At 43.3% G+C, this 27915-nt stretch overlaps 1 protein-coding gene across 4 annotated transcripts; it reads right to left on the reverse strand.

Moving 5' to 3' along the window:
- Positions 1–301: 301 nt before the first annotated feature.
- MAP3K8 (mitogen-activated protein kinase kinase kinase 8) lies at positions 302–27703 on the reverse strand. Of its 4 annotated transcripts, none has more exons than XM_030940662.1 (9): positions 27288–27703; positions 23987–24217; positions 22140–22498; positions 14149–14316; positions 12275–12536; positions 11038–11144; positions 4218–4370; positions 2957–3203; positions 302–1472 (listed from the first exon to the last, which is right to left on the reverse strand). In XM_030940662.1, the coding sequence occupies exons 3-9, from the start codon at positions 22473–22475 to the stop codon at positions 1342–1344; spliced, it is 1404 nt and encodes a 467-aa protein (XP_030796522.1). In that variant the 5' UTR covers positions 22476–22498; positions 23987–24217; positions 27288–27703; the 3' UTR covers positions 302–1341. The 4 variants fall into 4 exon arrangements, with proteins under 4 accessions (XP_030796522.1, XP_030796523.1, XP_010355343.1 ...); XM_030940663.1 differs by lacking the exon at positions 27288–27703 and adding an exon at positions 26918–27037; XM_010357041.2 differs by lacking the exon at positions 23987–24217 and having other exon boundaries at positions 27288–27702.
- Between the last annotated feature and the right edge of the window lie 212 nt (positions 27704–27915).

Consider the following 27915-nt stretch of genomic DNA (forward strand, 5'->3'; position numbering starts at 1 on the left):
GTTGGCCAGGCTGGTCTCGAACTCCTGGGCTCAAGCAGTTTTCCCGCTTCAACCTTCCAAAGTTCTGGGATTACAGGCACAACCACAATTACTTTTTCTACCTCAGTGTACCAGGGGGATGCAAACCATTCCAGTTGACAATAGCTTCATACAAGAGCAATAGAAAAGGAGTGTGTTAACACAATTTGCAAAGCTCCTGGTATTTTTTGCCTTCTTATGATACACATTTCCTTCCAATCTATATCTCAACTCCTATAGCTCATCCTCAGTCCCAGCTGAGAATCACAGGCTTCACAACAACTAAGGCAAAATACTGAATTTATTCAGTTGATTTGACCAGTCACATTGGACAAAAGTGTTGGGTTTTATTTGCATAATGTAAAACATACTTTACTTAAGACTACTCACATACTTCACAATGTTACAAATACATATATATACACACACATATATGAAAGATTTATGAAGGCATTTGATATAAAACATACACAGTATGCTATTTTAATATACAAATGCTTAAAAGAAAATTGAGTCATAAGAGTTACAAAAGGAGCATCATCAATAATTTACAAAAGTGTTCATTTTTCTTCTCATTCTCATCCTTTGGGATGTACAAAAATTATGTGGTTTACACAGTTGTATCCACATTCAAAACATCATGTTTTGAATGTCTTAAGCATAGCATGTACAGTACAAAATGTTTCCATAGGAACACAAAAGCAACCGTCACTAGTGGCCTGCTGTCAGATGGCTTCTAATTCATCAGTTAGCCATTTTTAAGACACTAGTCCAGCTTATTGCTACGATATTCAAGTTGTTCTATTCACCTAAATTATAATGAATTCAATGTATACCAGAATTTACCAATAAAGACTCAAAGAGTTATATAATATACACCAATATACACAAAACAACTATTCTGAGTAAAATGAAGATTTCATACTTAAATAAGAACCAAGAATAGTAATTTTAGGCTACTCTGTTATCCTTGTGATGGGTATTTTTAAAATTTTGAGCAAAGTGCACAGTGAATGGAACAGTCAGCAGACACGATCCTTCTGTGAACTCTCAAATTCCTTCCTTAGAATCACATCACCTGCGAAATGAGAACCTTGAGACCTGTTGTGTATCAGATAGCTTCACAAGTCAAACACACAGGAGCCACTTGGAGGCACATTCATAGGTCACGAGAGGTCACACTGCTCCTTCAAAACTGGCACCATTCACTGTCCAGGGCCCCTGTGTCAAGGCAGCAGAACCAGCCCCCAAGGAGATCAACGTTGTCTTAACTTAGAGCAAATATGACATGTTTTTTGCAGTGGCATGCCAAAACATGGCACTTCAGCCATATTCAAGTGTTGGGGGTCCCCGAACAAGATTGAAGTAGCCAGCCAGAGCACCGAGGTCTATGTAGAGAGAGCGTTGTCTCTTGAGCATCTCAGATTCCTCAGTGCTTCCTGTGCATGAAGAATCTGAAAAGGAAAACATTAAAAAGTAAGTTACAAGAAAACCTGTCAAATAATAAATACCTGTTCCTTCTGCAGTGAAATAAATCCTTTAGAGCCTAATAAAACAGTGTCTTTTTTTTTTTTTTTTTTTTTTTTTTGAGGCGGAGTCTCGCTCTGTCGCCCAGACTGGAGTGCAGTGGCCAGATCTCAGCTCACTGCAAGCTCCGCCTCCCGGGTTTACGCCATTCTCCTGCCTCAGCCTCCCGAGTAGCTGGGACTACAGGCGCCCGCCACCTCGCCCGGCTAGTTTTTGTATTTTTAGTAGAGACGGGGTTTCACCGTGTTAGCCAGGATGGTCTCGATCTCCTGACCTCGTGATCCGCCCGTCTCGGCCTCCCAAAGTGCTGGGATTACAGGCTTGAGCCACCGCGCCCGGCCCATAAAACAGTGTCTTAAGCGTGAAAGATGGGTCTTTGAACATTATGGATAAGTTCACATAATAGGACATAGAACAAAAAGTTCAAGTGGGAGTCAGTGGAGACAAGAAATTAGTTAGAAATCCTGGCATATTTTTCCAATAGCCAGATCGTTCTCTTTAAATACACAAAAGTCAGACAAGCAGCAAAGAAATATAAACAAGTGCGCCAGGCTTGACATCTGGGTTTGGACCTAAATGGATTAAGAATGCCACAGATTTTTAATAAAAATGGAAACCCCTGTCTATGCATATTCAATGCTCCTGAAATGCATACAGACTTTCTTAAGTTGGAAAAATTTACAACTGGCCAAGATTTTAAGCCAAGGAAGATGGAAATGCAAGTTGACTTCAAACTCAGTATTTTATCTGTGCAGGGCAGTGCCATGATGTTCCCCCACCAAGGACTGGGGTGGCTTAATATAAATGAGTTAGGCTGGGCACGGTGGCTCACACCTGTAATCCCAGCTCTTTGGGAGGCCGAGGCAGGTGGATTGCCTGAGGTCAGGAGTTAGAGACCAGCCTGGCCAACATGGTAAAACCCTGTCTCCACTAAAAATACAAAAATCAGCCAGACATGGTGATGGGCACGTGTAATCCCAGCTAGTCAGGAGGTTGAGGCATGAGAATCACTTGAACCCAGGAGGCAGAGGTTGCAGTGACCTGAGATCATGCCACTGCACTCCAGCCTGGGCAACTGAGCAAGACTCCATCTCAAAAAAAAAAAAAAAAAGGGTGAGTTAAGACAAATGTTGCAAAAAAGCAAGTTGTAGAAAAGCAAGTCAGAAGCATTTTCCAGTGACTGTGCTACCTACACTTGCACTGAAAATCTATTATAATTTGGTGCTAAATTAGCCAATTTAAAAAAAAGAAAAACATGCTTCTGTTAATCTTGCTGAAATTTCTCAAGCAAGGTATGGTACTCAAGAAGTCATTTCCTTTTTTCCAAGTGCTTTCATGAACTACATTGAGGTTGGATGTGGACAGAAACAGAAGGGAAGCAAGGGTGCGGCACACAGCAGGGTGTCCTCACCAGCAATGTTCTCAGGAAGTTCCAGCTCCTTCCTACTCAGCAGCCTCTTGCGCTCAAAGAGGGCAGAGTCCAGACTCTGACAGCGTGGCTGATCCTCTCTGGGCGGGTTCAGGGCCTCATGTTTTAGTAGGTCTGCGGCTCTTGGGCGGTGATTGGGGTTTCTCTCCAGCGCAGCTTCTATTAGCTCTCTCATCCCTGGACTGCAGTCATCTGCAATGTCTTCCAGTGGAGGCGCTTGCTTGTGGATCTATGAACAAACCAGCTCTCTTAGCATCAAAGGTATGGAGATACACCCTCAACAGCAAACGCACGCTAGTAACAGGACCTAGAAAGTAATCCGTTTCCCACCACATGCCCTGCAACAAATGCAGTTCGTGCCCTTAAGCAAGCAAGCTTCCCTTTAATTTATTTTTTCTTTTCCCTTTGAGACAGGGTCTCTGCTCTGTTGTCCAGACTGGAGAGCAGTGGCATGAACACAACTCACTGTAGCCTCGAACTCCTGGGCTCAAGTGATCCTCTCACCTCAGCCTCCCATGCAGCTGGGACCACAGGCCATACACTACCACACCTAGCTAATTTTTTTTTTTTATTTTTTGTAGAGATGGGGCCTTGCTTTGCTGCCCAGTCTGGTCTTGAACTTCTAGGCTCAAGAGATCCTTTTGCCTTGGCTTTCTAAGGTGTTGAGATTACAGGCGTGAGCCACCGTGCCTGGCCCACTTTAATTTCTAAAGGATACCAGGTTAAACCCATCTTCTGGTTTAATGTTGCAAAAGATAAATGCTAGGTTTGAATGTCAGCGACAGCTTCAAATCAGTGGCCCAAAAGTCACTATGTAGTAACAGGGAAGTGTCTGCTCCTGAATTTATCAACAGTAAAATGGGAATTGCATGTTCCACTACAAGCCACGCTGGTGTGAACATTAATAATAAAAAATGTGTTAAGTGTTCAAAGAACATATACAACTTCGGTGGCTGATACATTTACGCTACTCTGATGCTAGTAGCATTGCATTATTACACATAAAATGGAATAGCATAATTATGCCCAATGCACATTTTAGTAAGCTCCCACTAAAATAGCTATGTTTTCTTTGCAAGAATGGGAGCTTGCTTCTACATGGGAAGAACTTGTAGCTACCTGTCATTTCACCATTCCCTCATTCAGATGGGGGTGGTATAGAAGGCAGAGCAGTCCCTCCCAGCCTGCGGGATGCATAACTCAGCCCCTACCCTGCCCCCAGGCCTGGTTGAACCCCACTTACTATGTACAGGTAGGAGGGATAGGCTGAGCGAGGGTAGCGCTTCACCCAGGGCGGGGTGCCCGTCTGCATGTGGATGAGCGTGGCTCCCAGACTGTAGATGTCTGCTTTGGTTGAATGGCCCCTGCATAGGATGACCTCTGGGCTCATGTAAATCTGGAAAAGAAGTGGGAAACATTCAGCTTCATTCCCCTCCTTTGTGTGGGGTTTCATTTCCCTACTCGTTCTGGAAATTGACTCATTCGCCTTAAACTAGGAGAATAATGCGGGCATTCCCCAGGAACCATGCAGCTCTTGCTGGAGGTGTCCCTGCAGTCTGATAAAGAACACCTGGCTGGGCGAAGTGGCTCACACCTGTAATCCCAGCCGAGGTGGGCAGATCAGTTGAGGTCAGGAGTTCAAAGCCAGCCTGGTCTCTACTAAAAATACAAAAATTAGCTGGGCATGGTAGTGGGCACCTGTAATCCCATCTACTTGGGAGGCTGAGGCAAGAAGAATTGCTTGAGCTTGGGAGGCAGAGGCTGCTGTGAGCCAAGATCGCACCACTGCACTCCAGTCTGGGAGACAGAGTGAGACTCCGTCTCAAAACAAAACAAAACAAAACAAAACAAAAAAACACCCTTTTCTGGTTGATCTGGCGGCAAAGAGACTAGAACCAGGAATCTATCTGATACTGCCACTCATCAAAGTTCTGCAGTACACTGATCAGGTGTAGCTAAGTTTTCTACTAAGAGCCAATTCCTTTTATATTTAAATGAACTACAAATAGACTTCTTGATCTGTTTGTTGTTACATTGCTAACTCTCTAAATATCTGCAATGATAAAAGGCGATATAAGTCTATAGGGTATCAACACAAATGTCTTGAAAGGGAAAAACTTAAAAAATAAAGTGTAATATTGTAAAAGTGATTCTAAAGAGTCATTTTTACAAACTATCTGTTATTTTTACCTACCATGTAGCCCAGTGACTAAATATTAAACGCAGCCATATTAACATTGTATAAGTTATTTTTGGTTTCATGAGTCCATGCTGAATAAACGGGGTAGGTTTTATAAATAGTTTCTCTAAGAAGCATTTATTTCTAAACTTAAGAAAGAAACAAAGAGAGGTGGGGCATGGTAGCTCATGTCTATAATCTCAGCACTTTGGGTTTTTTTGTTTATTTTTGTTTTTTTTTTGAGACAGGGTCTCCGTCTGTCACCCAGGCTGGAATGCAATGCAATGGCGCGATCTTGGCTCACTGCAACCTCTGCCTCCTGGGTTCAAGCTATTCTCCTGCCTCGGCCTCCCAACTAGCTGGGATTACAGGCAGTGTGTCACCATGCCTGGCTAATTTTGTATTTTTAGTAGAGATGGGGTTTCACCATGTTGGCCAGGCTGGTCTCAAACTCCTGACCTCGTGATCCGCCTGCCTCAGCCTCCCAAAGTGCGGGGATTACAGGCATGAGCCACCGAATCTCAGCACTTTGGAAGGCCAAGGCAGGAAGATTGCTTGAGCCTAGGAGTTTGAGATCAGTCTGGACAAGATGGAGACCCCCCATCTTTACAAATTAATTAGTTACCTAATTTAATTAAATATTTTTTTAAAAAGGAATACAGCAAACACTGGTGACCAGTTATTTGTATTCATAGCTGCTGCAGATATATAGTAGTTAATATCCTAATTATCAATATTTTGCTTGAAACAGCTTGTACACTGTCTGCCACGTGAATAAGAGAATGGAGGTCAGTATTCCCGTAATACATTTCAGGGTAAGTAAGTAGAGAACTAGCTTACAAAAACCGAAGAAACTGCCCAGTCTCCCCACCCTAACCCTGCTCAACTCCTTCCTACAAGCCACTTCCGGGCCAGCTTCCTTTTGCTCTCAGCAAACAGGTCAAACTGAGCTCCTGTTCTCAAGCCTTCCCTGCAGCAAAGCCAAAGGATTTTCCAGAAGGACTTTGCTACTAATTAGATCACCAAGTTAAAAAATTAATGCACAACATTGTACCTATAGTCAACAATAGTGTATTGTATACTTAAAAATTTGTTGAGAGGGTAGAGTTCATGCTAAGTGTTCTCACCACAATCAAATAAAAAAAGAAAAAGAAATGCAATGGGTATTATTAACTGTCCATAGAGGATGACTATCTTCTCTCCTGTACCCCCTCCTCCCCGCCAATACAGCAAGGATTGGGCTGAGTGCTCACTGCTGGTGTAGGCAACAGGGGTCGTGCAGAGGTGGCTCTGCAGGTTCTACGTGACTGCACGCCTAGGCAGCCTGGGGAGATGGAGCATCTGTAAGCCTGGTGGCCTGGGTGCTGCCCCTCAGGCAGAAACCCTGGCTCAGGGCTCTTGTTCTTCAAGCTCTACCAACTACCAGATAGATCACAGAGCAGCAGAGCATGACGTTCAAGCACTCTGGCGGATTAGAAGGCATGAAATAGCTCTGGTGGGGCCAAGACAGGGCTCTCTGAGAGTTCTGCACCCTTGGGGCTGGGCACCACAGCAAGAGAAAACCTTGATGTCAGCGATCGAATCCTTCACCTCTCAACATGTTTATTAGAAAGGGAAAGAGACCGTATGTGTGCGTATATGTGCGTGTGATGATTATATAGTTAACTTACAAAGGTAAAACCAAGCAGACTTAGAAGGACTTTTCAAAAAGGACCAAGTTCTAAAAGTAATTCTGATTTGTTATTCACATTCACAATGTATTCTTTCTCTGTACCATGTAACTCAAAAACAGTCGATTCTGTGTACACCAGATTAACCCTATATGTGTATTACATGGTTACAATAGAATGCTCTGAATACCGATGCTTAGAGAGAGAAATCAAACAGGGGTAAGCAGGATTTGCATTTGGGAGCTATACTGCAGACATCAGAAACTGTCTATGACTGTGCAGTAGCCACATGATCAAATTCTAACATCAGCCAATCTGCACAGTTGACTGACTAATTCGATCTCCTAGCTCTTTAAGTAGGAAGAGTAAAAGCAAGCTTGTTGAAAGGTTTCATTGGTGACTTCACAACTTTGTTCATTACCAAACTTCAACTTGTGTGTATTAGGCAGATAGTAAATGCAGGCTGATTAGAAGAGGGTTTATATTTATAAACATCGAGGCTCAGTTTTGCACTTCACAAAAAGCAATTTGGATTTGCCAAAAATAACCTGATCCAAATACTACTCAGGAGTAAAATATGTTATTATCTCACATCCATGCATTCTGCTAGACAGCCCCAGAAAGAACACTTCTTTCTCCAATGTTGCAAAATGTTCAACTTCACCACACTGCCAGGAAGAGAAAAGTATTTTCCATCTTTCATACCATAAATAGTTTGTTTCTTAAACTGGTTCCAGGAAAAAGGGTGGTGGAATATTACATATCTGAACTCCTGACTAACGCCAAATATGCTGAAACATTTTCCAAAGAAAACATGTCGTAAGCATTAAGTCTTATGAGATTTCACATTTTGGTAAAGTTTTCTTAAGATCTAGGGACTAAGCATTCTTAAAAACAAACAAACAAACTACAGTTTCCTTCTGAATATTGTTCTGCTCAAAGACAAACTATCAAGAATCCCCGCTTGAGCATTTTCAATAATAACTTCGGTAATATTTGCAAAAGCAAGGATTTCTTCTGTTGCCCCGGAGAGTCTTGGCTTTGAGAGAGTTGAGAAAGCACTTACAGAATCTTGTTTTTTTTTTTTTTTTTTTTTTTTTTAGGACGAAGTCTTGTTCTACTGTCCAGGCTATGGGTGCAGTGGCATAATCACAGCTCACTGCAGCCTCATCCTGGGCTCAGGCAATCCTCCCACCTCAGTCTCTTGAGTAGCTGGGACTACAGGCATGCAGCACCATGCCATTTTTACAAAAAGTAAAGTTTTCGTTTGTTTGTTTACTTTTTGTAGTGATGGGGTCTCATAATGTTGCCCAGGCTGGAAGAATCTTGGTTTGAAAGGAAGATAATTTTTTTGTTGCTGTAATCCAGTTCAGTGCAACACGTATACTAGCTAAACTAGACGAAGGGTTGTCATCTGATTGAACACCAAGACTGACCTGGTAACCTTGACATAGAGGTGCAGTCAAAGACCCTCTCTCTATTTCCTATGGGCACTTCCAGCAAAGAGAAGGGCATGGGGCTGAGTGGCTCAGGCAGTGAAGCGTCCCCGAGCAGTGGTGAGGGGCCAAGGAGGCAATTTTACACCCATTTACCTTCCTGCTTGCATCCAACCTTGTGCCCATCACAATCAACTGTGAACTAAACTGTTGTGCTTTCTTTTCTCCCTTCCCTTCCCTTCCCCTCCCCTCCCCTCCCCTCCCCTCCCCTCCCCTCCCCCTTCCCTGCCCTGCCCTCCCCTCCCCTCCCCTCCCTCCCCTCCCCTCCCCTCCCTCCCCTCCCGCTTCCCTGCCCTCCCCTCCCCTCCCCTCCCTCCCCTCCCCTCCCCTCCCCCCGTCCCCTCCCCTCCTTCCCTCCCCTCCCCTCCCCCTTCCCTGCCCTCCCCTCCCCTCCCCTCCCCTTCCCTCCCCTCCCCTTCCCTTCCCTTCCCTCCCCTCCCCTCCCTTTCCCTCCCCTTCCCTTCCCTTCCCTCTTTCTTCCTTCCCACTCTCTCTCTCTCCCTCCCTCCCTCCCTCCCTCCTCCATCTTCCTTCCTTCCTTCCTTCTTTTTTTTTTTCAAAAGAGATGAGGTCTCACTATATTGCCCAGGCTGGTCTCGAACCCCCAGGCTCAAGCAAACCACCCCCACCTCCTTGGCCTTTCAAAAGGTTGGGATTACAGGTGTGGGAACACCAGGCCCATCCCTAAACGGTTGCTCTTTCAATAATTCAGGTAATTTAAAGTAAGTCCCCCTACCAAAGAGTGAGGATTGGTACCACTAAGGCTTGCTCCTCATTGCCTTGTCTCATGCTTCCTTGTTGGTGCCCACAAGAACCTGCCACATAGCAGATGCTCAACGGACACTTGCTAATTGAATCAACCAGCCAGCATAATGATGTGCATGTTAAATATATTATTTGGAAGCCCTCGAATGAATTTTTCAGAATCTCATTTACAGTCAGGAAAGAAAGGCTTTTCTGGGTCGTTTTTTGCTTCACAGATGAGTTAAACATGAGTGCTATTTTACATATTTAAATAAGATACATTTATGCTCACTACTTGAGGTTTATTATAGGATTCCTAGGCTCAAAGAGAGGCCTTTAGAGTCCTCATAAATATTAATGACCATGATAATTAAGACTGTCATTGAGCCAAAACTCAGTGATATTAGTTATATCAGTAATATATTTTAATAATGTATGTAGTAGTATATTTTTTTAAAGTTATGTAGCAGTTAGACCTTAGGGTTAGACCTTAGGGTTAGACTTAGAAAGAACTCTGCTTCAAGTCCAGAGTCTGTCACTGAGTGACTCTGGACACTTTATTTTAATCTCTGCAAACTTATTTCCTTTATTGTGAAATGAGAATAACAATAGAATTTGCTTACAATAATGGTATTTACAACAACTGGGTTGTTGTAAGGATTAAATAGCACACTGCTTTTTAAGGGCTAAACTTGTTATAAAGTTAACTATAATTCTACAATTATTATGAAAGCTGAACTGTGGGCCAGACACGGGGGCTCACACCTATAGTCCCAGCACTTTGGGAGGCGGGAGGATCACTTGAGGCCAACAGTTCAAGACCAGCCTGGCCAACATAGTGAAACCCCCATCTCTACTGAAAAAACAAAACAAAACAAAACAAAAATTATCTGGATGTGGTGGCACACACCTGTAATCTCAACTGCTCAGGAGGCTAAGAAGCACGTGAACCCAGGAGGTGGAGATTGCAGTGAGCTGAGATCATGCGACAGAGTAAGAATTCTGTCTCAAAACAAAACAAAACAAAACAAAACCAAAACCAAAACCACACAACATAAAGCTGAACTGTGGATATGATCTATTTGCGGGGGGGGTTGGGTTTGAAACAAGGTCTTGTTCTGTCTTCCAGGCTGGAGTGCCCATGGCTCACTGCAGCCTTGAACTCCTAGGCTCAAGCAATCCTCCCACCTCAGCCTCCCAACTAGCTGGGACTACAGGGGTGTACCACCACACTGAACTAATTTTTTTTTTGAGATGGAGTTTCACTCTTGTTGCCCAGGCTGGAGTGCAATGGCGCAATCTCGGCTCACCTCAACCTCTGCCTCCCGAGTTCAAATGATTCTCCTTCCTCAGCCTCCCGAGTAGCTGGCATTACAGGTGCCTGCCACCACGCCCAGCTAATTTTGTATTTTTAGCAGAGACGAGGTTTCTCCATGTTGGTCAGGCTTGTTTCGAACTCCCAACCTCAGGTGATCAGCCCACCTCAGCCTCCCAAAGTGCTGGGATTATAGGTGTGAGCCACTGTGCCCAGCCCTAACTATTTTTTTTATAGAGATGGGGTCTTGCTATGATGCCTAAGCTTGTTTCAAAGTCCCGGGCTCAATTAATCCTCCCACCTCAGCCTCCCAAAGCACTGGGATTATAGGCATGAGCCACCACACCGGGCCAATATGATCTATTTTGGCATTACGTTGTTTATAAATGTTCTATGTTATATATATCAACATGTATATTATATTACAAATACTACTATGTATTATAAATAACACAGCAAAAAATAAAATAAAAAATCAAGTGCTAAACTTAGTACTTGACACAGAGCAAGTGCTCATTAAACGTGTTCCAAGGATAATAATGATTTAATGCAATGGATTTCTTTCCCTTCTTTGTCCTTCATTCCCACGATAATTCTAGAACAATTTTTCCTTTTTATTCTTAATAAAATAGTAACCCTTTTCATGTGAATATAATTACCTCTGTTCCTCGGAGGTCCTTAGGAAAATAGACATCTTCGGTCATTTGAACACTTAGGCCAAAATCCACCAAAACAGCTTTTGTGGACATGAAAACAATGTTGCTAGCTAAAATGAGAGGAAATTTTTTTAGGATAAAATTTTTTATATATTCATAAGTCAAATGAAAACATTATCTCAAACAATAATGAATCTCAAATCAGAAAAGACTGAAACGCTTCCTCTAGTGAGATGGGTGTATTATATTCAAAAGGGGAGAATGCATCTCAAGATTTTAGGTGAAAATCACTTCGGATCCATCAGGAATTCAGCCAATGTGGGTATGAATGATTGTAGCCATTAATAATGGTCAAGAACTTGAGTTTCAAACTCTAAGACATAAGCATATTGTTGTCAAGCCACTTTTCTAAAGCAGAAAAGTAAAATACCCATTTTTTTTTCCCCAGTAAAAGTTATGCCACTCTAATTTAGTACTGGCTATTAAAGGTTTACCTATTTCCTCATCATATCAGACTCCCAGAAAAGTTATCAAAGTTGTGTTTAAAGGATTATTGTTACATTGGTATACAAAATGAAAGAGGTATTTGTTTCTCAAAAATACTTGTCTCTGTGTTTGTATGTTTTTAAGTAAATTGCATTTTTTTGGGGGGGAGGGGATGGAGTTTTGCTCTTGTCACCCAGGCTGGATGGAGTGCAATGGCGCCATGTCAGCTCACTGCAACCTCCGCCTCCCAGATTCAAATGATTCTCCTGCCTCAGCCTCCCAAGTAGCTGGGATTACCGGCACCCAACACCAAGCCCAGCTAATTTTTTTTTTTTTTTTTTTTTTTGGATTTTCAGTAGAGACAGGGTTTCACCGCATTGGCCAGGCTGGTCTCCAGTTTCTGACCTCAGGTGATCCACGTGCCACAGCATCCCAAAGTGCTGAGATTACAGGCATGAGCCATCACGCCCAGCCTAAACTGCAATTTTAAAAGCCTTTTTAACAGAGTAGTACCTAATAGGTATGTAGGTATAACTTTTCAACAACTGTTCAAAGTAATCGTTCCATATGACTTGGAAAGCTCTAGTAACCCCACATGATTCTAAGACATGTCTCTGGAGAAGGAAGATGGACGGTGCTCTGAGGGAGTTTTCCACCCTTCACGGAGGGTCTTCAGATTACAGGAAGGAGCTTGTTTGTCTCCTGAATAACTAGTCTCTTTGAGACAAAAAGGTATATGTCCAAAGATACTTACGTTTAATATCATGATGGATTACTTTCTTTGAGTGTAGAAAATCAAGTCCCTTGAGAACATGCTTTGTCACCCAAATAATTTCAAATTCTCTCATTGGTCCACAGCTCTCCAGTTTCTCCAGAACAGACCCTCCCTCGCCTGCTTCCATAAAGAGATGGACAGTTTCACCCCACAGGACTGCGCCATACAGCTCTGCGATGTTCTCGTGCCGGAAGCAAGCCTGGATCTCCACATCAGATGGCTTAAATTGATCTACTGGGATCTAGAACACAAAAATACGAGCGAGATTCTAAACAACCCCAAAGTCATCTTAAAAATATATAATATAGGTCAATGCAAAAACCAAAAGGCAAATAAATGCCCTCAAGAATATTCTGCCCTGTGTGAAAATGGACTGCCCAGTTACAATACTGTTCGCCTCAGATCTGCCTTTAACTATGTTAGTCAGCTTTCAGTATAAAATTCAGAACAAGAAAATAAAAAACAAAATAATGAGTTATTATTTTCACTTAGAAGTCAGAAATCCATCCAATGTTTTCAAATTATGAATGAATCAAAAAAGATATAATTTCCCACCTATTAGACAACAGTATCTATGGTACCTAGATTTTAGGTTATATTTTCAATATTTCAGTTTGTTGTGAGATAGTATGAAGTGTTTGTTGCCACAGTTCATACTCTATTATAGCAACGTATTTAAAATAAGCACTGGAGCTGGGCATGGTGGCTCATGCCTGAAATCCCAACACTTTGGGAGGCCAACGTGGGCAGATCACTTGAGGCCAGGAGTTCAAGATCAGCCTGGCCAACATGTCGAAACCCCGTTTTACAAAAAATACAAAAATTAGCCAGGCATTGGTTGTGCATGCCTGTAATCCCAGCTACTCTCTTATTACAATAAGAGAGACCAAGACATAATATTTGGCAATTATTTATTTTATTTTTTGTTAAATCAAAAGTGAGTCCATTTTTTGTTGTACTTTTTGAAAAATTAATTAAAGCAAAACAGACATACAAAAAAGTGTAAAAATGATGGGTCCAACTCACTCAATGAATTATCAACTGAATGTACAAATGTAACCCCCCATCTAAATCAAAATGAAAAACCACGTCAGGCCAGGTGCGGCAGCTCACGCCTATAATTCTAGCACTGTGGGAGGCCAAGGCAGGTGGATGGCTTGAGGTCAGGAGTTCGAGACAAGCCTGGCCAATATGGCAAAACCTCGTCTCTACTAAAATACGAAAATTAGGTGGGCATGGTGGTGGGTGCCTATAATCCCAGTTACTTGGGAGGCTGATGCAGGAGAATCGTTTGAACCCAGGAGGTGGAGTTTGCAGTGAGCCAAGACCCTGACACCGCACTCCAGCCTGGACAACAGAGCAAGACTCTGTCTCAAAAAAAAAAAAAAAAAAAAAAAGAAGGGATAGGGTCTTTTTAATCATTGATGTATTTGAATTCAGCCTTTTAAATCTGCCTTCCTGAGAAGGCTACCTCCTTCCCAGTTTCTGCCTCTGCCTGGACCCCTCCGCAGTTGAATGAAAGAAGCACCTAGAATTGCTCCTACTTTGCAGGATGGCTCTTCTCTACCTCTCTCCAAGAGTGATGATGCTATTTATCCAAATCAGTGCTTTAAAAACCAGCACTTTCCTTGTAATCATCTAGATTAAAATCAACTATGCTCCTAAACAGAGATTTTGGGGCTGAATGGCCCCAAGTAGCCAACGAATTCAGAAAAACAAATGCTTTGAGGCAGTGCACCCTTAGATAAGATCCAATCAAAGGATAAAAATCTTTGGTTAATGCAAATGGACAAACAAACAAAAGCCAGAATGCCAAACACACAGTGTGGGTTATCAAGTTACATAACACATACCAGTTTACACGCCATTCTTTTCTTTGTCTTTATATCTTGTGCCAAGTATACCTTTCCAAAGGCTCCCCGAGGAATAAAATCAGAACCAATATTCCTGTAAGTCAGCTTCCAAGGGATCAGGAGAACATCAGAGTCTATTTGGTAACGTCCATTTTGAGGAGTGATGACCTACAGCAAAATAAAAATGTGAGAGGGTGAGAACTTCAGTCAAGTTGGCTTTTTCTAAGTTTCCATTAGGAAACTGGTTATTTTAGCAGCATTCTGATACACAGTTACGAAATTAATGTCACCGTGCTTAATCCTACCAACTGTACAGACCTATATTTAGAGCTTGAGGAAGTCAGAGAGAGCATGTAACAGACACAGGTGCCTGGTCAGACTTGGTCATATTTCCACCTACTCATGAGTAATTAATTGCCAAATAGAACTTTAAAAATTATTTATCTAAAAAAGCATGACTATGGCAACCAAAAGGTTAAAAATAAAGATTGCGTAAATACAAACCGTGCCTGCAGGTTGACTTGTTTCTATTAAAATTTGCGAACCTGTTAGTCCGCATAGCTATTACTCACACATGATGCATACAGAGAAAGAGCATCAGAATTAACTGATGATCATGGAAGATTTTGGAAAACCACAGCGTATGCCAGAGCTATGAGTTGACAATGCTATGCAAATTAAGTGAGGGCTGAATTACTTCTCATCTACTTACTCACTTAATATCTATTGCATGCATTGTATCTATTGTGTGCAAAAAAGTTTCTAGGCACTGCGTTTGGTGCTGCGGAGGCAGCCATGAACAAGAGATGGCTGATCCTTGACCTCCCAGGGTTCACGAGCAAGCTGACTCTTAGAAGTTTTGAAACTAGTTGATTCAAAAATTGAGAGACAGCTGGGAGCAGTGGATAACGCCTGTAATGCTAGCACACTGGGAGGCTGAGGCAGGAGAATATCTTGAGGCCAGGAGTTCAAGACCAGCCTAGGCAACATAGCGACACCTCATTTCTACAGAAAGAAATAAAAACACAATATAAACTTTAAAATAATAAAACAAAAATTAAGAGGTCTACTCTGATAGCAATGTGGGTTCAAAGGCACATGAATTTGTCAAAACTCGTAAAATTGGACATTTAACATCTGTGTATTTGGCTATATATAAAATATATTTCAATTTTTAAAGAGGAAAAAATTAGAAGAGAAAATAATTATAATCAAAATTAAAACAAAATAATATGGTAGTTCATGGGAAATGCGATCTGGAATACCTGCCTGTAACATGTGTTCTTTCAAGGGATAAATCGCCTCAGTACCAGTTTCTCCTCAATGTAATCAGTAATATTACAGCTTCTGATTCGGAATTCAGGAATTATGAAACTTCTTCTTCTTTTTTTGAGATGCAGTCTTGCTCTGTTGGCTAGGCTGGAGTGCAATGGAATGATCTTGGCTCACTGCAACCTCTGCCTCCCAGGTTCAAGGGATTCTCTCATCTCAGCCTCCTGAGTAGCTGGGATTACAGGTGTGCACCACCATGCTCGGCTAAATTTTGTATTTTTAGTAGAGACGGGGTTTCACCATGTTGGCCAGGCTGGTCTCGAACTCCTGACTTTAAGTGATCCACCTGCCTTGGCCTCCCAAAGTTCTGGGATTACAGGTGCGAGCCATGGCACCTAGCTCAGGAATTGTGAAACTATTAAAGGACCTTAACTTATTTCAAGTAACAGAAGAAGCTGAACAACTAGGTGCGGTGGCTCCCGCCTATAATCCCAGCACTTTGGGAGGCTAAGGTGGGAAGACCGCTTGAGGCCAGGAGTTCAAGATCAGCCTGGGTGATACACTGAGACCCCATTTCTATTTTGTTTAAAATTTAAAAGCAGCAGCAGCAACAGCTGAAGGGAATGTGACAAATCCCCAAATCTACCACATGGGAAGAGAATGAACTCCTGATTCTTTTAAAAGAATTTTGTTTAAAATTCAAAAGCAGCAGCAGCAGCAGCAGCTGAAGGGAATGTGACACATCCCCAAATCTACGACATGGGAAGAGAATGAACTCCTGATTATCTGCAGATGCGTGGGACTTCTCACTTGGGACACGGCTACAGAAATAGTTCTAGTAACTGTAAGGGCCATTCAGTCAGCTCCACCACTGCTAAGTTTAGCTACACATCCCACAAACAGATGTGTTCACTATTAGTCAGGGAATAAAGCAGAGACTAACTCTAATGCTTAGAAATATGAAGTCATTAAATTTAGGAACGATTTACTGGGCGTTTCTGCTGTGTGAGACCCTGTGCAGGGCCCTAGAGCTAACATGAGTAAGTACAGACGGCGGTCTTGCCTTGTTTGAAAGATGACTTCCTTTCAAGAAGTATGTCGCCTCTGGTTGCTGGAGGCCTCTTTTGCAGCATGCTGAGAACATGATGGATTTAGTCCCTTTTGACATTTAGACACTCAAGAGCACTTGCTGATTTTCTCTTTCTTGTCATTAAATATTTACAGGCCTGATTTCAATGCACCCTCCAGTGAACCATCTCTGTGTTTAACTCACTTTCGTGAAAGTTTTATCAACCTAAATTTGTTGTAACCCAATTTAGGTTTTTTTGTTTGTTTTTGTTTTGGGACAGAGTCTCGCCCTGTCACCCAGGCTTGAGTGCAGTGGCTGGAGTGAGTTCTCCTAGGCTGGCCCTGAATTTCTAGTGTAATATGCAAGTCCTGACCAGTTTGTAGTTCTGCAAATGCCTGGTTCTTCCCCTAGCCCCGGATCCCCTGTACTTAACTTTCTTTTTTTATTTCGTTTTGTAATGGAGTTTCGCTCTTGTTGCCCAGGCTGGAGCGCAATGGCACGATCTCAGCTCATCGCAACCTCTGCCTCCTGGGTTCAAGTGATGCTCCTGTCTCAGCCTCCCAAGGTGCTAGAATTACAGGCATGTGCCACCACACCCAGCTAATTTTGTATTTTTGGAAGAGATGGGGTTTCACCATGTTGGTCAGGCTGGTCTTGAACCCTGTATTTAAATTTTAGATGGGTGTTTTTCTTCTTTCTAGGGGCCCTTATAATTTTTTTTTTTAAGACAGGGTCTTGCTCTGTCACCTAGGCTGGAGTGCAGTGGCCCCATCACAGCTCACTGAAGCTTCAACTTCCCAGGCTCAAGCGATCCTCCCACCTTGGCCTCCCAAGTAGCCGGGACTACAGGTGTGTGCCACCTCACCTGGCTGACTTTTTTATTTTTTGTGGAGATGGGGATTTCACTATGTTGCCCGGGCTGGTCTCAAACTCTTGGGCTCAAGTGGCCTCAGTCTCCCAAAATGCTGGGATTACAGGCACGAGCCACCACACCCAGCCCTATCAAACCATCTTAGGGAACTCAATGCTGCTTATCTCTGCCAATTCTTCAACTTACCAAAATCATCTCTAAGGGCAGGCATTATATAAGCACATTTTCTATTTCCTCATCCAGTTCACTGTCATTTATACTAAACAACACTGGGCCAAGAAGCAGCATATTGAGAAAAATTTTTAAGTATTATAGTAAGAATAAATTCCACAAGTGACCTGTGTGATATGCTACTATGAAACAGACATGGTATTGATCTCTAGTCATGCAGGCATATTATCTAGCACAAAGGCCAAGCTAGCTCTGTCCTACTCTGCTGATCACAACGAATGGATCCTCACATTCAAAATATGGCCCCAAGATAGACAGCAATACCAACTTGAGTTCATAGCGTCCTGCCCAGATGATGAGAAAAGTTAACAGCACAATTCATGAGAAGTCATGGACACAGTTGGAAATGCATGTGAAAGAAGAGAGAAGATCTGGGGCACACGCAATTTGAAAAATTTTGGAAGGACTCTCATAAGGAAAAGGTGTAACAATTGTATACAACAGTAACTCCCACAAGGCCTTGCGTCCACTTAACACTCACTATGTGTAACCAGGTCATGTGTATTCATTAATTGCTCCAAATATCAAACCTATGGAGTGTCATGATGTTATCCATTTTATAGATGAGTAAACTGAGGAAAGGACGGGTGAAATGACCATCCCAGGGTCACACAGCTAATCCGTTTCAGAGCTGAACTACATAACACAGGTACTTTAATTCAGGGCCCATCATCTTCAAAACTGCTCATCATATGTACTTTTTTTAACGGCCAACAAGTAGGGCTTGCACTAAATAGTCAGAGATGAATTTTGGTTCTATATAAGGAAGAGAACTTTCTTACAGTCAGGACTGGACAAATAGGAAACTGTGTCCCAGTGTGTAATAAGCTCCTTGTCACAGTAGATTTTCAAGAATAGACCAAAATGTTCTACCAATTATTGGAGATGATGAACAGGGTTATTTGAATACTAGACAGAGGGCTGGACTCAAGTATCTTAAACGCTTTTTCAACTCTGAGAAGCCATAACTCCATGACTAAGCCCTAAGGAACATCTTCAGCATTTCACACTTATAGATATAAAGTTGTAAAAAAGTGAAGGAATGGGGTCCTTCAGTCGCCATAAAACCACCACAAAGTTGAGTGTTTGGAACCCATTTTAGATTATTTGTTCCCAGACCAGGTTATAAATCAGCGTGGATTCTAAATAACATGCAGCACTCTTACCCAAAGCAATTCCCAGGTTAGGCTCCCAAAGCTTCTTCCCCAGGTCTTGCTGGATGTTGGTGGGATCTTTAACAAAAATTATTTTTAGTAAAATCACCCACACACACAATCACTGAACATGACTGTGCTTCAGGATACTTTTGTAATTCCTGGTTCTGCACCCTGTCTAAAAAACTCTATGGTGTTGTGGTTGTTGGCTGCCTGAACACATCAGGTCTCTATGTCTCTGGGTCTCTGCACATGCTGTTGGAACCCTCTCCACTTCATCCCGCTGACTCCAACTCAACGCTTCAGACCTCAGCTTAGGCATCAATCCTTCTTGGAAGGCTGTGCTGACATTCTCCTTCCTTCTACCACACTCATGGCTATGTAAGGTATCCTGCCTGTGCACTGCCAGAGCAAACAGGGTGCAGGTATGCTGGGAAGCAGCACATTCTACTATAATTGCCTATTTAACTGCATCCTGCACGCACTAGGCAGCAAGCTCCCAGAGGCACAGACTGTTCCATACTATCTCTAGCACCTGACGCACTGTAGATGCCCAAGCTATGTCTAGCAAATGAATAGGTAAATACTTGAATGAAAGTTTCCCCATCCCTACGTAGATACACTGTATAGATGGATTTTACCTAGGAACCAATCGTGTAACAGATAATCAGCTGCTATTTTCCTAAAGCCGAGAGTTAGAGAGCAGCAAATGAAGCCCAATGAGTAAAGTTTTAATAGGGTAGTGGGTGGAAGATGATGGGAACAGAAAGATCTTGAACATTGGGTGGTTCCAATGTTCCATGTGAGGATGAAAGGGAGCTGAAAGCAAGCCTTGCCTCCCTCACTACTGTCTTGAAGTGACTATGTTCAGAGATGACAGTCCCAATCCCTAGGCTATCATTTATGAATCACGGAGCTCGGATGGGTTACCTAGCAGGCACAGCAATGTAGTCCATCTTTAATGTGAATGGCAGGAAAGTCAACTGCAGTCCCCCAGAGCCATCAACCACTGGGTCGATTTGCCTAGTGAGGCCATGTCTACGATCCAATGGATTTTAAGGTCCTCCTCTTATTCTATTCTGTTTTTTAGTCTTCTTGTTTTATATGTTATATTCTTGATCATTTTTAAAATAAAAATCTTTTTCAAGTTTTTCAAGATCCCTGCCTTTACTTACATATTTGTTTACTCTTAAAATTTTTCCTGGCCAGGCGCAGTGGCTCACGCCTATAATCCCTGCACTTTGAGAGGCCAAGGCAGGTGGATCACCTCAGGTCAGGAGTTTGAAACCAGCCTGGCCAACATGGTGAAACCCCGTCTCTACTAAAAACACAAAAATTAGCCAGGCGTGGTGGCAGGCGCCGGTAATCCCAGCTACTCAGGAGGCAGAGGCAGAAGAATCACGTGAACTCATGAGGCGGAGGTTGCAGTGAGCCAAGATTGCGCCACTGCACTCCAACCTAGGTGACAGAGCGAGACTCTGTCTCAAAAGAAAACAACAAAAAAAAATTCTCCTTAATTATGTACTTGTTCATTTAAAGAGCATAGGACCCATGGCAGGTAATGACAACATTTTACTCAAACCCTTTGCTGATACAATTTTACCCGCCTCTTAATGTCTTAGTCTCTCTCCTTTTTAGGATTAACTTTTCTGGTCCCACTCCTAAAAGACTTCAGAAGGCTATTTTTTTGTATTTCTTCTAATTTTCCTGAATTTCTTTCTGTACATTCCCAGACAGGCCAGGCGAATAGGCAAACATACCTAAGTCTTTGCATGTTTACAAGCAAGAATAATTTGTTTTTTTCTGCATATTTTCATTTAAAATACTAATTTTTATAGAAGGAGCAGGATTTAAAAAAAATAATTCCCATTTTAACAAATAAATACGTTAAAAATGAGAGAAATACATAAACAATTATATTTCTCGGTATAGACATATATATAACTTTGAACCCGAGTTCTCCAACTATCCTTTAGTTGAGAAAATCAGATATGGCTTCTAGTTCAAATGATTACCTCTCATTTATAAAAGGAAGAAATATTCTGAAGGTAAAGTACTTAGTCGACTATTAAATAGAGCTTGATAGATCCAGACCAAAGCAGTCACACAACAGTGCAAAATATAATCTTGCTCCATGGTGAGCTATGGTTGAATATGACTGGCTTCTGACAAAACAATTCACTACATACCTGACCTAAATTACTGTGTTGTTTTTAATTAAATGAATGTGGTATGCAAAGAAAAACAAAATAATTAAGTACTTTGTCTGGACTCCATACTCACTCAGCACTGCCTTTCCCCCCACATTAGCCATTTTGCCATTTAGATACACCAAAAGAAAGGGCGTCACTTTCATCCATAAGCATATTTTGTAAGTTACCACCTACTCCTTTGCAAATTATTTTTTTTTTAAATATTAGGTTACCTTTAGCCAGCACCTACGTTCACCTCTGACATACTAAAAGCCTGACAGAATCCCAGGCACACCTAAACACACCACCTGATCTACTATTAGGGCAACAAAACGTTGCCACAATATTTTGCATGATTTGCATACTTGCGATGATTAAGCAAATATATCATTTGCCATTCATACTTTGCCAATTAAAGAGAGTGAATCTGTGGATAGCTATTTACTGCCTACATACTACATTTTTGCAGAAATGAATTAATAACATTTCAAGATGTGACAAGAAAGGAACAAATAATTCAACCTTCAAGAAGATTAATTAATGACAAAGTGTTTTTTCTCCACTCAGACGAAGAAGTCTCATTAAGCCTTTCTTTTCTGCATAACTGATGAATAAACTTTTTAGTGAATTGTTAAATTAAAACACATTCTTCTTTGTTGTTGTTGTTGTTGAGACAGAGTCTCACTCAGTCACCCAGGCTGGAGTGCAGTGGTGCAGTCTCAGCTCACCACAGCCTCCACCTCCCAGGTTCAAGGGATTTTCGTGCCTCAGCCTCTCAGGTAGCTGGAATTACAGGTGCCTGCCACCATGCCAGGCTAATTTTGTATTTTTAGTAGAGACGGGGTTTCACCATGTTGGCCAGACTGGTCTCTAACTCCTGACCTCAAATGATCCACCCACCTCGGCCTCTCAAAGTGCGGGGATTACAGGCGTGACCCACTGTGCCCAGCCTAAAATACATCCTTCTTAATGACCTATTTGTAGAAATACTACTAAAATATGATCAAGAGTCTTTAAATAGAACTTTTAATGAAGACTTTTTTTGCATCTTTAACATGGAGGTACTTCTTACTGATGATTACATTTTTTAAAATCATACCTGGCAGCCCATCTAAACCAAATTCAAACACCACTCTGCATTAAATGAAGCTGCAGTAGGAAAGCTGAGCACACAGCACCCAACTGATCGGAAAGAAACGTACCATGTTTAATAAAATTCCAGATTCTTGTGGTCGCTGTCCATAAAAATGCTTTGCAGTGTTGGATATATGGTTTGCAAAAGCAAGCAAATCCTCCACGGTTCCATATCTGACTGATGACAACCATGGTACCTCTTGGCCACTAAGCAGCAGAGACTTAGAACGCTCATCGTTTTGATTGCTGTCTTGACACATGGTCATTAGACTGGGTTCATAAACTGCTGGCTCTTCACTTGCATAAAGATTTTCCATAATGTCTATTACATCGGACACATTTAAATGTTTAATTAATAAATCAATCTCTTCTTTATTGTCACTTCCAGTGCTCATGTACTCCATTACTGTTGCGCTTTCTGGAGAGTCTAGGAAAGAACACACAAATCTTTAGTTTACGATATTTGTATTTGCATTCAAGACCAATGGGAAACTAACATACAAGGATTGGCAACAGGATTTTATATGCTTTTGTTCAGAAAACGAGGGTTTTGTGTCAACTGTGTGTGTGAATTCAAGTTGACAGTGCAGAAAGGGACCTAAGATAACCTTTAGTCCAGCTCACTTTGCAGAGGGGAAACCTGAGACCCAGAGAGCTTACTGAGTCAGTGATATCAGCTACAGGCACTGAAGACAAACTTTCACTACGCATACACACGAATCAAGAGCAGTTCAGGAATCTTTGAAGACCTCAGGCTTCCGGCTCTTTAGGGCTTCCAACTTTACACAACCCAGCTATTCCCCCAAAGTGGCACCCTCCCTGCAAGAATCGCTATGGCTTTTTTATGCCTCTGGTGACTTGAAAGAAAAATAACTTCTTTACTAAATGCAGGAGCTAACTTGGCAAATAAAACTCAGGACCTGAAAGCCAGAAGCTGTAAAAATGGATTTCAATCTAAACAAATTTGATGGCAATAGGTCAAGTTTCAGGAATGATTCTTATGCAAATGAGTTAAACAGCTAATTGGAAGGGTGACAGGGAACCTTGTTCTCCCAGCGATGAGTATGAGAAAGATGACGATGCATTTAACCTATGATTCAGCTGTCCTCCCTTAGGACCAGAATTCTTTAATAGTGCAAAGCAAACATCTTGAGGGTCCCAGAAGATTAATATATCTAGATAAACGGCCCTCTAGAAGCTGTGAGTAGTAGAAAGAAGCCAGGAAAGTCAAATATATCATAAGCAAGGCCAAGTGACTATATTAACCAAAATTGCATTTCAGCTCTTATATACAAATCAGCTGCCACACTTGGAGATCTGTACATGAGAAAAAGAAAGTAAAGCAAGAGTAAAAACTGACGTTGTTACTCAGGATTTTAGAACAACTCTGTTCTGAAGGAGAAAAGACAAAAGCTCTAAGAGAATTTCAAGGCACATTGGTCAACTTAAATCATCGATTGCACTCCCAAAAGCACAGCCTCTTTCTGAAAGGTATTTCAAGTTCCGAAAAGCAGAAGCCTTTAACACACAGGACACTCAGGGCTAAAGCCACACATCTCTGATCAACCTGGAGCTTCATTTCAAAGCTCCAGGAAATGCTCCACTGCAGAGCCACCTGCATGCATGACCCAGCCATCTGCCTCTCAGTGAATTTCATTTGACAAAAGAACCATGCAATTTAGTGTCATCATTCACTTACTTGATGGTCATTTTCTGACGTATGAATTGTGTCTGAGGAAAGTGGTCTAGCATCCTGCAATCCAACATTCCTCTGGTCTCAGACTGCTTGGAGTCAAATCTCATCACCTCCCCACCACACTCCCATTTACTGCTTGCATGACGTTGAGCAAGTATCTTAACCTCTCTCAACCTCAATTTTCCCCATCTGTAAAATGGAAGTAATAATAGCACCTACCTCATGAAGTGGTCGTGAGGATTAAAAGAGTTCAAGCTCATAAAGTGCTCAGTGCAGTGTCAGGGGCATGGTAAATAAGCTGTGTCATTTTTAGCTGCTTTATATGCATGAGAGAGGAAAGTACTGAGTCAGACTCCTGGCTTTGCAGATACTGCATTAGCTTCCTTTCTTATCTGCAAATGAGATGTGGCTACCTATTCCCCTGGCTTCTTCGCAGTAAGAAGATTGTATCTAAAACAAGACATAAAGAGAGAGAGAAAAAAAGGCAGAAACCCATGAAATGCTTTGATGGCTGTTATCAACACAGTGAAATCTAGAGTGAGGGGGCAGCTTCCCCTCCCGAGATCTTGTACATCTTTGAGGGAGATTGTGATTCAGGTTCTTGGAGTCTACTGAGTTAGGAAAGGAACTTCTTAGATTAACGGAGGAACATTTGACTTCGGTTTTACTGAGCCATCTAGTTGCAGTTTCTGCTTGTCGAATTTACTGGAAACACAGAAGTTAAAACAAAAACAGCCCAATTTGGGGCCTCAGGGGTTGAAAGGATCCAAGTCTCCTGGACTTATTTATCAAATGGATGACTTGACAGAAAAACAAAAGTTCTCAGTACTAACACGACTCAAGAAAGAAAGAGGAAAAATGTCCACACAGTTCAAATTCACTCTGCTGATCCGGGAAGACAAATTCTAGAGGTTAAAAAAAAAAAAATCAGTAGTAGTATTCTTTTATTTTCGTCTCGCTCTGTCACCCGGGCTGGAGTGCAGTGGCCAGATCTCAGCTCACTGCAAGCTCCGCCTCCCGGGTTTACGCTATTCTCCTTCCTCAGCCTCCCGAGCAGCTGGGACTACAGGCGTCCGCCACCTCGCCTGGCTAGTTTTTTGTATTTTTTAGTAGAGAAGGGGTTTCACAGTGTTAGCCAGGATGGTCTCGATCTCCTGACCTCGTGATCCGCCCGTCTCGGCCTCCCAAAGTGCTGGGATTACAGGCTTGAGCCACCGCGCCCGGCCGAGGGCTGGAGATTCTAAAAGACAAATCCTGAAAGAGCTGTAATACAAGGTTTTGGTTTTTAAATCCTGCAGAAAGTCTCAAGCATTTATATGTAAAACCCAAGAGCTTAAACACACACAACCACACCCCTAAACTCTGAGTTGCCTGGAAAGGGGAGAGGGAGGGAAGCAGGACCCGGGAGGTGGAGGAGTGTCTGACGCTGAGACTTTTCTCAGTGCCTGCATTAACTCCTTAGCAACACAGGGCCCCTGTCACGCAAATCTATGCTCCCCAGAAACCCTGCTGACCAGTTCGCCTGCTAACTGCTCCTGCAAAAAGCCTCAGCACTTTCCAGCCTTAATGAAGCACACAATAAGCTAATGGTTTCTGAGTTATTCATGATCTGTAGCCACCTAGAGAAAGTTCAGATTGTGAAGGTATTCTTGTTTGGCAATAAAGACGTTTAGTATAAGATGATTTCTCCTTTGACACAGTTTACAATAAAAGTCCTCATAAAATTCCTGCTTCCCAACCAAACAGAAAATTATGCCAGCTTTTGGAATTGGAGAGATGTGCAAATACACTCAAAACTAGTTACACTGAATTATTTCAGAAATCAGCAATAAAATCACGAGGAAATTCTGTTCCTAAACATTAACATAATACTCTTGGCTGCCTCCACATACATAAACAAAATGTGAGTGTTTCCTGGCAAGTGTGAATGAAAATGGCCAACGTACCAGCATATGCTTCTGCCTTACAAAGAATGACTATTCCTTGTGTTATTTCCCATTGAAAATATTTCTTTTAGGCCGGGCGCAGTGGCTCATGCTGGTAATCTCAGCACTTTGGGAGGCCAAGAAGGGTGGATCACCTGAGGTCAGGAGTTCAAGACCAGCCTGGCCAGCATGGTGAAACCCTGTCTCCACAAAAATTAGCTGGGCATGGCGGCGGGTGCCTGTAATCCCAGCTACTCAGGAGGCTGAGGCAAGAGAATCGCTTGAAGGTGGAGGTGGAGGTTGCAGTGGGCCGAGATCGCGCCATTGCAATCCAGCCTGGGCGACAAGAGTGAAACTCCGTCTCAAAAAAAAAAAATTATATATATATTTATACTAATATATCTATCTATCTATCTATAGATAGATAGATAGATAGATATATCCTGCCAAAATAGTATATTCTCCCTCAGGGCACATCTCTGATTATGTTTTTGTTCTCAAAAAGCCCCGGAATTATGCATTTCAGGAGTATAGAAGGAAGGACCGCCACTCTGCTTCAAAACCTCTAGATGCCTCAACGTTCCCATTTTCTTTACACGACAAAGTCCTTATGGGCCATCTGCCAGACGTCCTGCACACAAACCTCAAACCTTCGGAGAGAGTTGGGGGCGTCAGCTGGAAGTGGATTACACATTCCTTGGCACATACGACTCAGGCTACAAGTATGTAAAGCAACTGCAAGAGCCTTTCTGTCCCTGTTTTTATCAAGAGCAGCCTTTTATCTTGTCTTCCCTAAAGTGAAATAGACAAGCATCGCAACGTTTCACTCTTAAAGGCAGCGGGTGACTTCCCCTGTTAACTATGGGGGCAATCCCTGGGCGTCCTTCTCCGCCTAGAGCTAGAAAAATTTCAGTCAGTCCTGATCATGCATTATAGCTCGAAAACAACTTCCGTGAAAATAACTTTTTTTTTCTCCTAGTATTCTTTCTTAGACCAAAAGCCCAGCCTTCGTGTTCTGCTATGACTCCTTTAGTCACGGGATACAGTCCAGGTTACAAACTTGAATTTAGTTCCAGCCATTCACAAGTCTCTGGGCTCCGCCAGCCCACACTCCCACTCCCTTCCTCCTGGTTCTCTAAGTCAAGGGAGCCTAAAAAGCTTGTAAATTATCAAAGCACCCAGCATTTGGGAGGGTCGGGTCCTCCAACCTCCGAGCTGCACTCACCGGGTCTGGGGCAGGGACAGAGCGGCCGTCCAGGCGGTGTCGGCGGCGGGAGGCGCGGTGACAGCGGGTCCCCGCTTCCCCGCGCACTGCCCAGACCAGCACTACCCTGGCCCTGCGGATCCGGGAAGGAGGAGGAAGGGGGAGGAGTCGCGAGTCTGCACCCCGTGAGACCCTTGCGCAAGGTGCTTTCCAGCTGTGCCTGGTGCAGCCGGCGACCCGCGAGCGCAGCTGTGGGCACGCCCCCACCTCTTCCCACGCCAGAGTTTTCCCCTCTGCCGGGGGCACCCTCCATTTCTGCATGGGAATCCCCGGGGAACCCAGGCGGGACGCGACCCGAAAGACACGCCGGAGACCCCCAACCCTGGGTTACCTGCGGCCTTGGCGCTCCCACGCCGGCCAAGCGCTCTAGCCGCGGCCCCCCGAAGGTTCGGTGCGATGCTGGCTGCAGGCCCGTGCAAGCCGGGCACGCCGGGCCACCGGGATCCGGCGGCGGCAGCGGCAGAAGCAGGAGCCAGGGCGCCGGACCCCAGAGCGTGGCGCGCAGTCCAGAGCCGAGAGGACAAGTGAGCCCCGCGTCGCCCGCACTTCCAGACCGCCGTGCTCTGCCCCTGACTCACGGCGTCTGAGCCGGCCCAGGGGCGGCGCAGCGGACGCCAGCCACCGCCTCCCCGACTTTTCCATTTCCCCTTTCTCTCCGTAAACAGAAAGAGACTGCCTAGTTGCAGGGGAAGCCAGAGCCCCCGCACTGGGAAATTCCGCGTCCACCCCCCCGCTCCCCGCCGCCCCTCGTTTGCCCTCTGGGCGCCCGGGCGGGGCTGGAGGCGGGACTAGGGAGGAGCGGAGCGGCACGCGGGGAGGGGCGCAGGAAGTGAGCTGCGGCTCGAGTCGAGAGCCTGGGATGTGGACGAGTTTTCCCCCCGGCCTGGTGACCCAAGGCGTCCTGGTGGCGGAGTTGCAAGAGGCGGTTGTGCCCTTTCCTGGTCCCCAGGGAAAGTCGT

Source organism: Rhinopithecus roxellana, chromosome 11 (assembly GCF_007565055.1).
Source record: "Rhinopithecus roxellana isolate Shanxi Qingling chromosome 11, ASM756505v1, whole genome shotgun sequence".
NCBI classification, from domain to species: Eukaryota; Metazoa; Chordata; class Mammalia; order Primates; family Cercopithecidae; genus Rhinopithecus; species Rhinopithecus roxellana.

Excerpts from the sequence above, each read along its gene's own strand:
- MAP3K8 (XM_010357040.2), bottom strand. The coding sequence starts at position 27,209 with ATGGAGGGTGCCCCCGGCAGAGGGGAAAACTCTGGCGTGGGAAGAGGT. Across the intron at positions 11,145-12,274 it reads AATCCATCATGATATTAAAC|CTAGCAACATTGTTTTCATG; the intron begins GTAAGTATCTTT and ends CTCTCATTTTAG. Across the intron at positions 3,204-4,217 it reads ATCCCTCCTACCTGTACATA|ATCCACAAGCAAGCGCCTCC; the intron begins GTAAGTGGGGTT and ends GTTTGTTCATAG.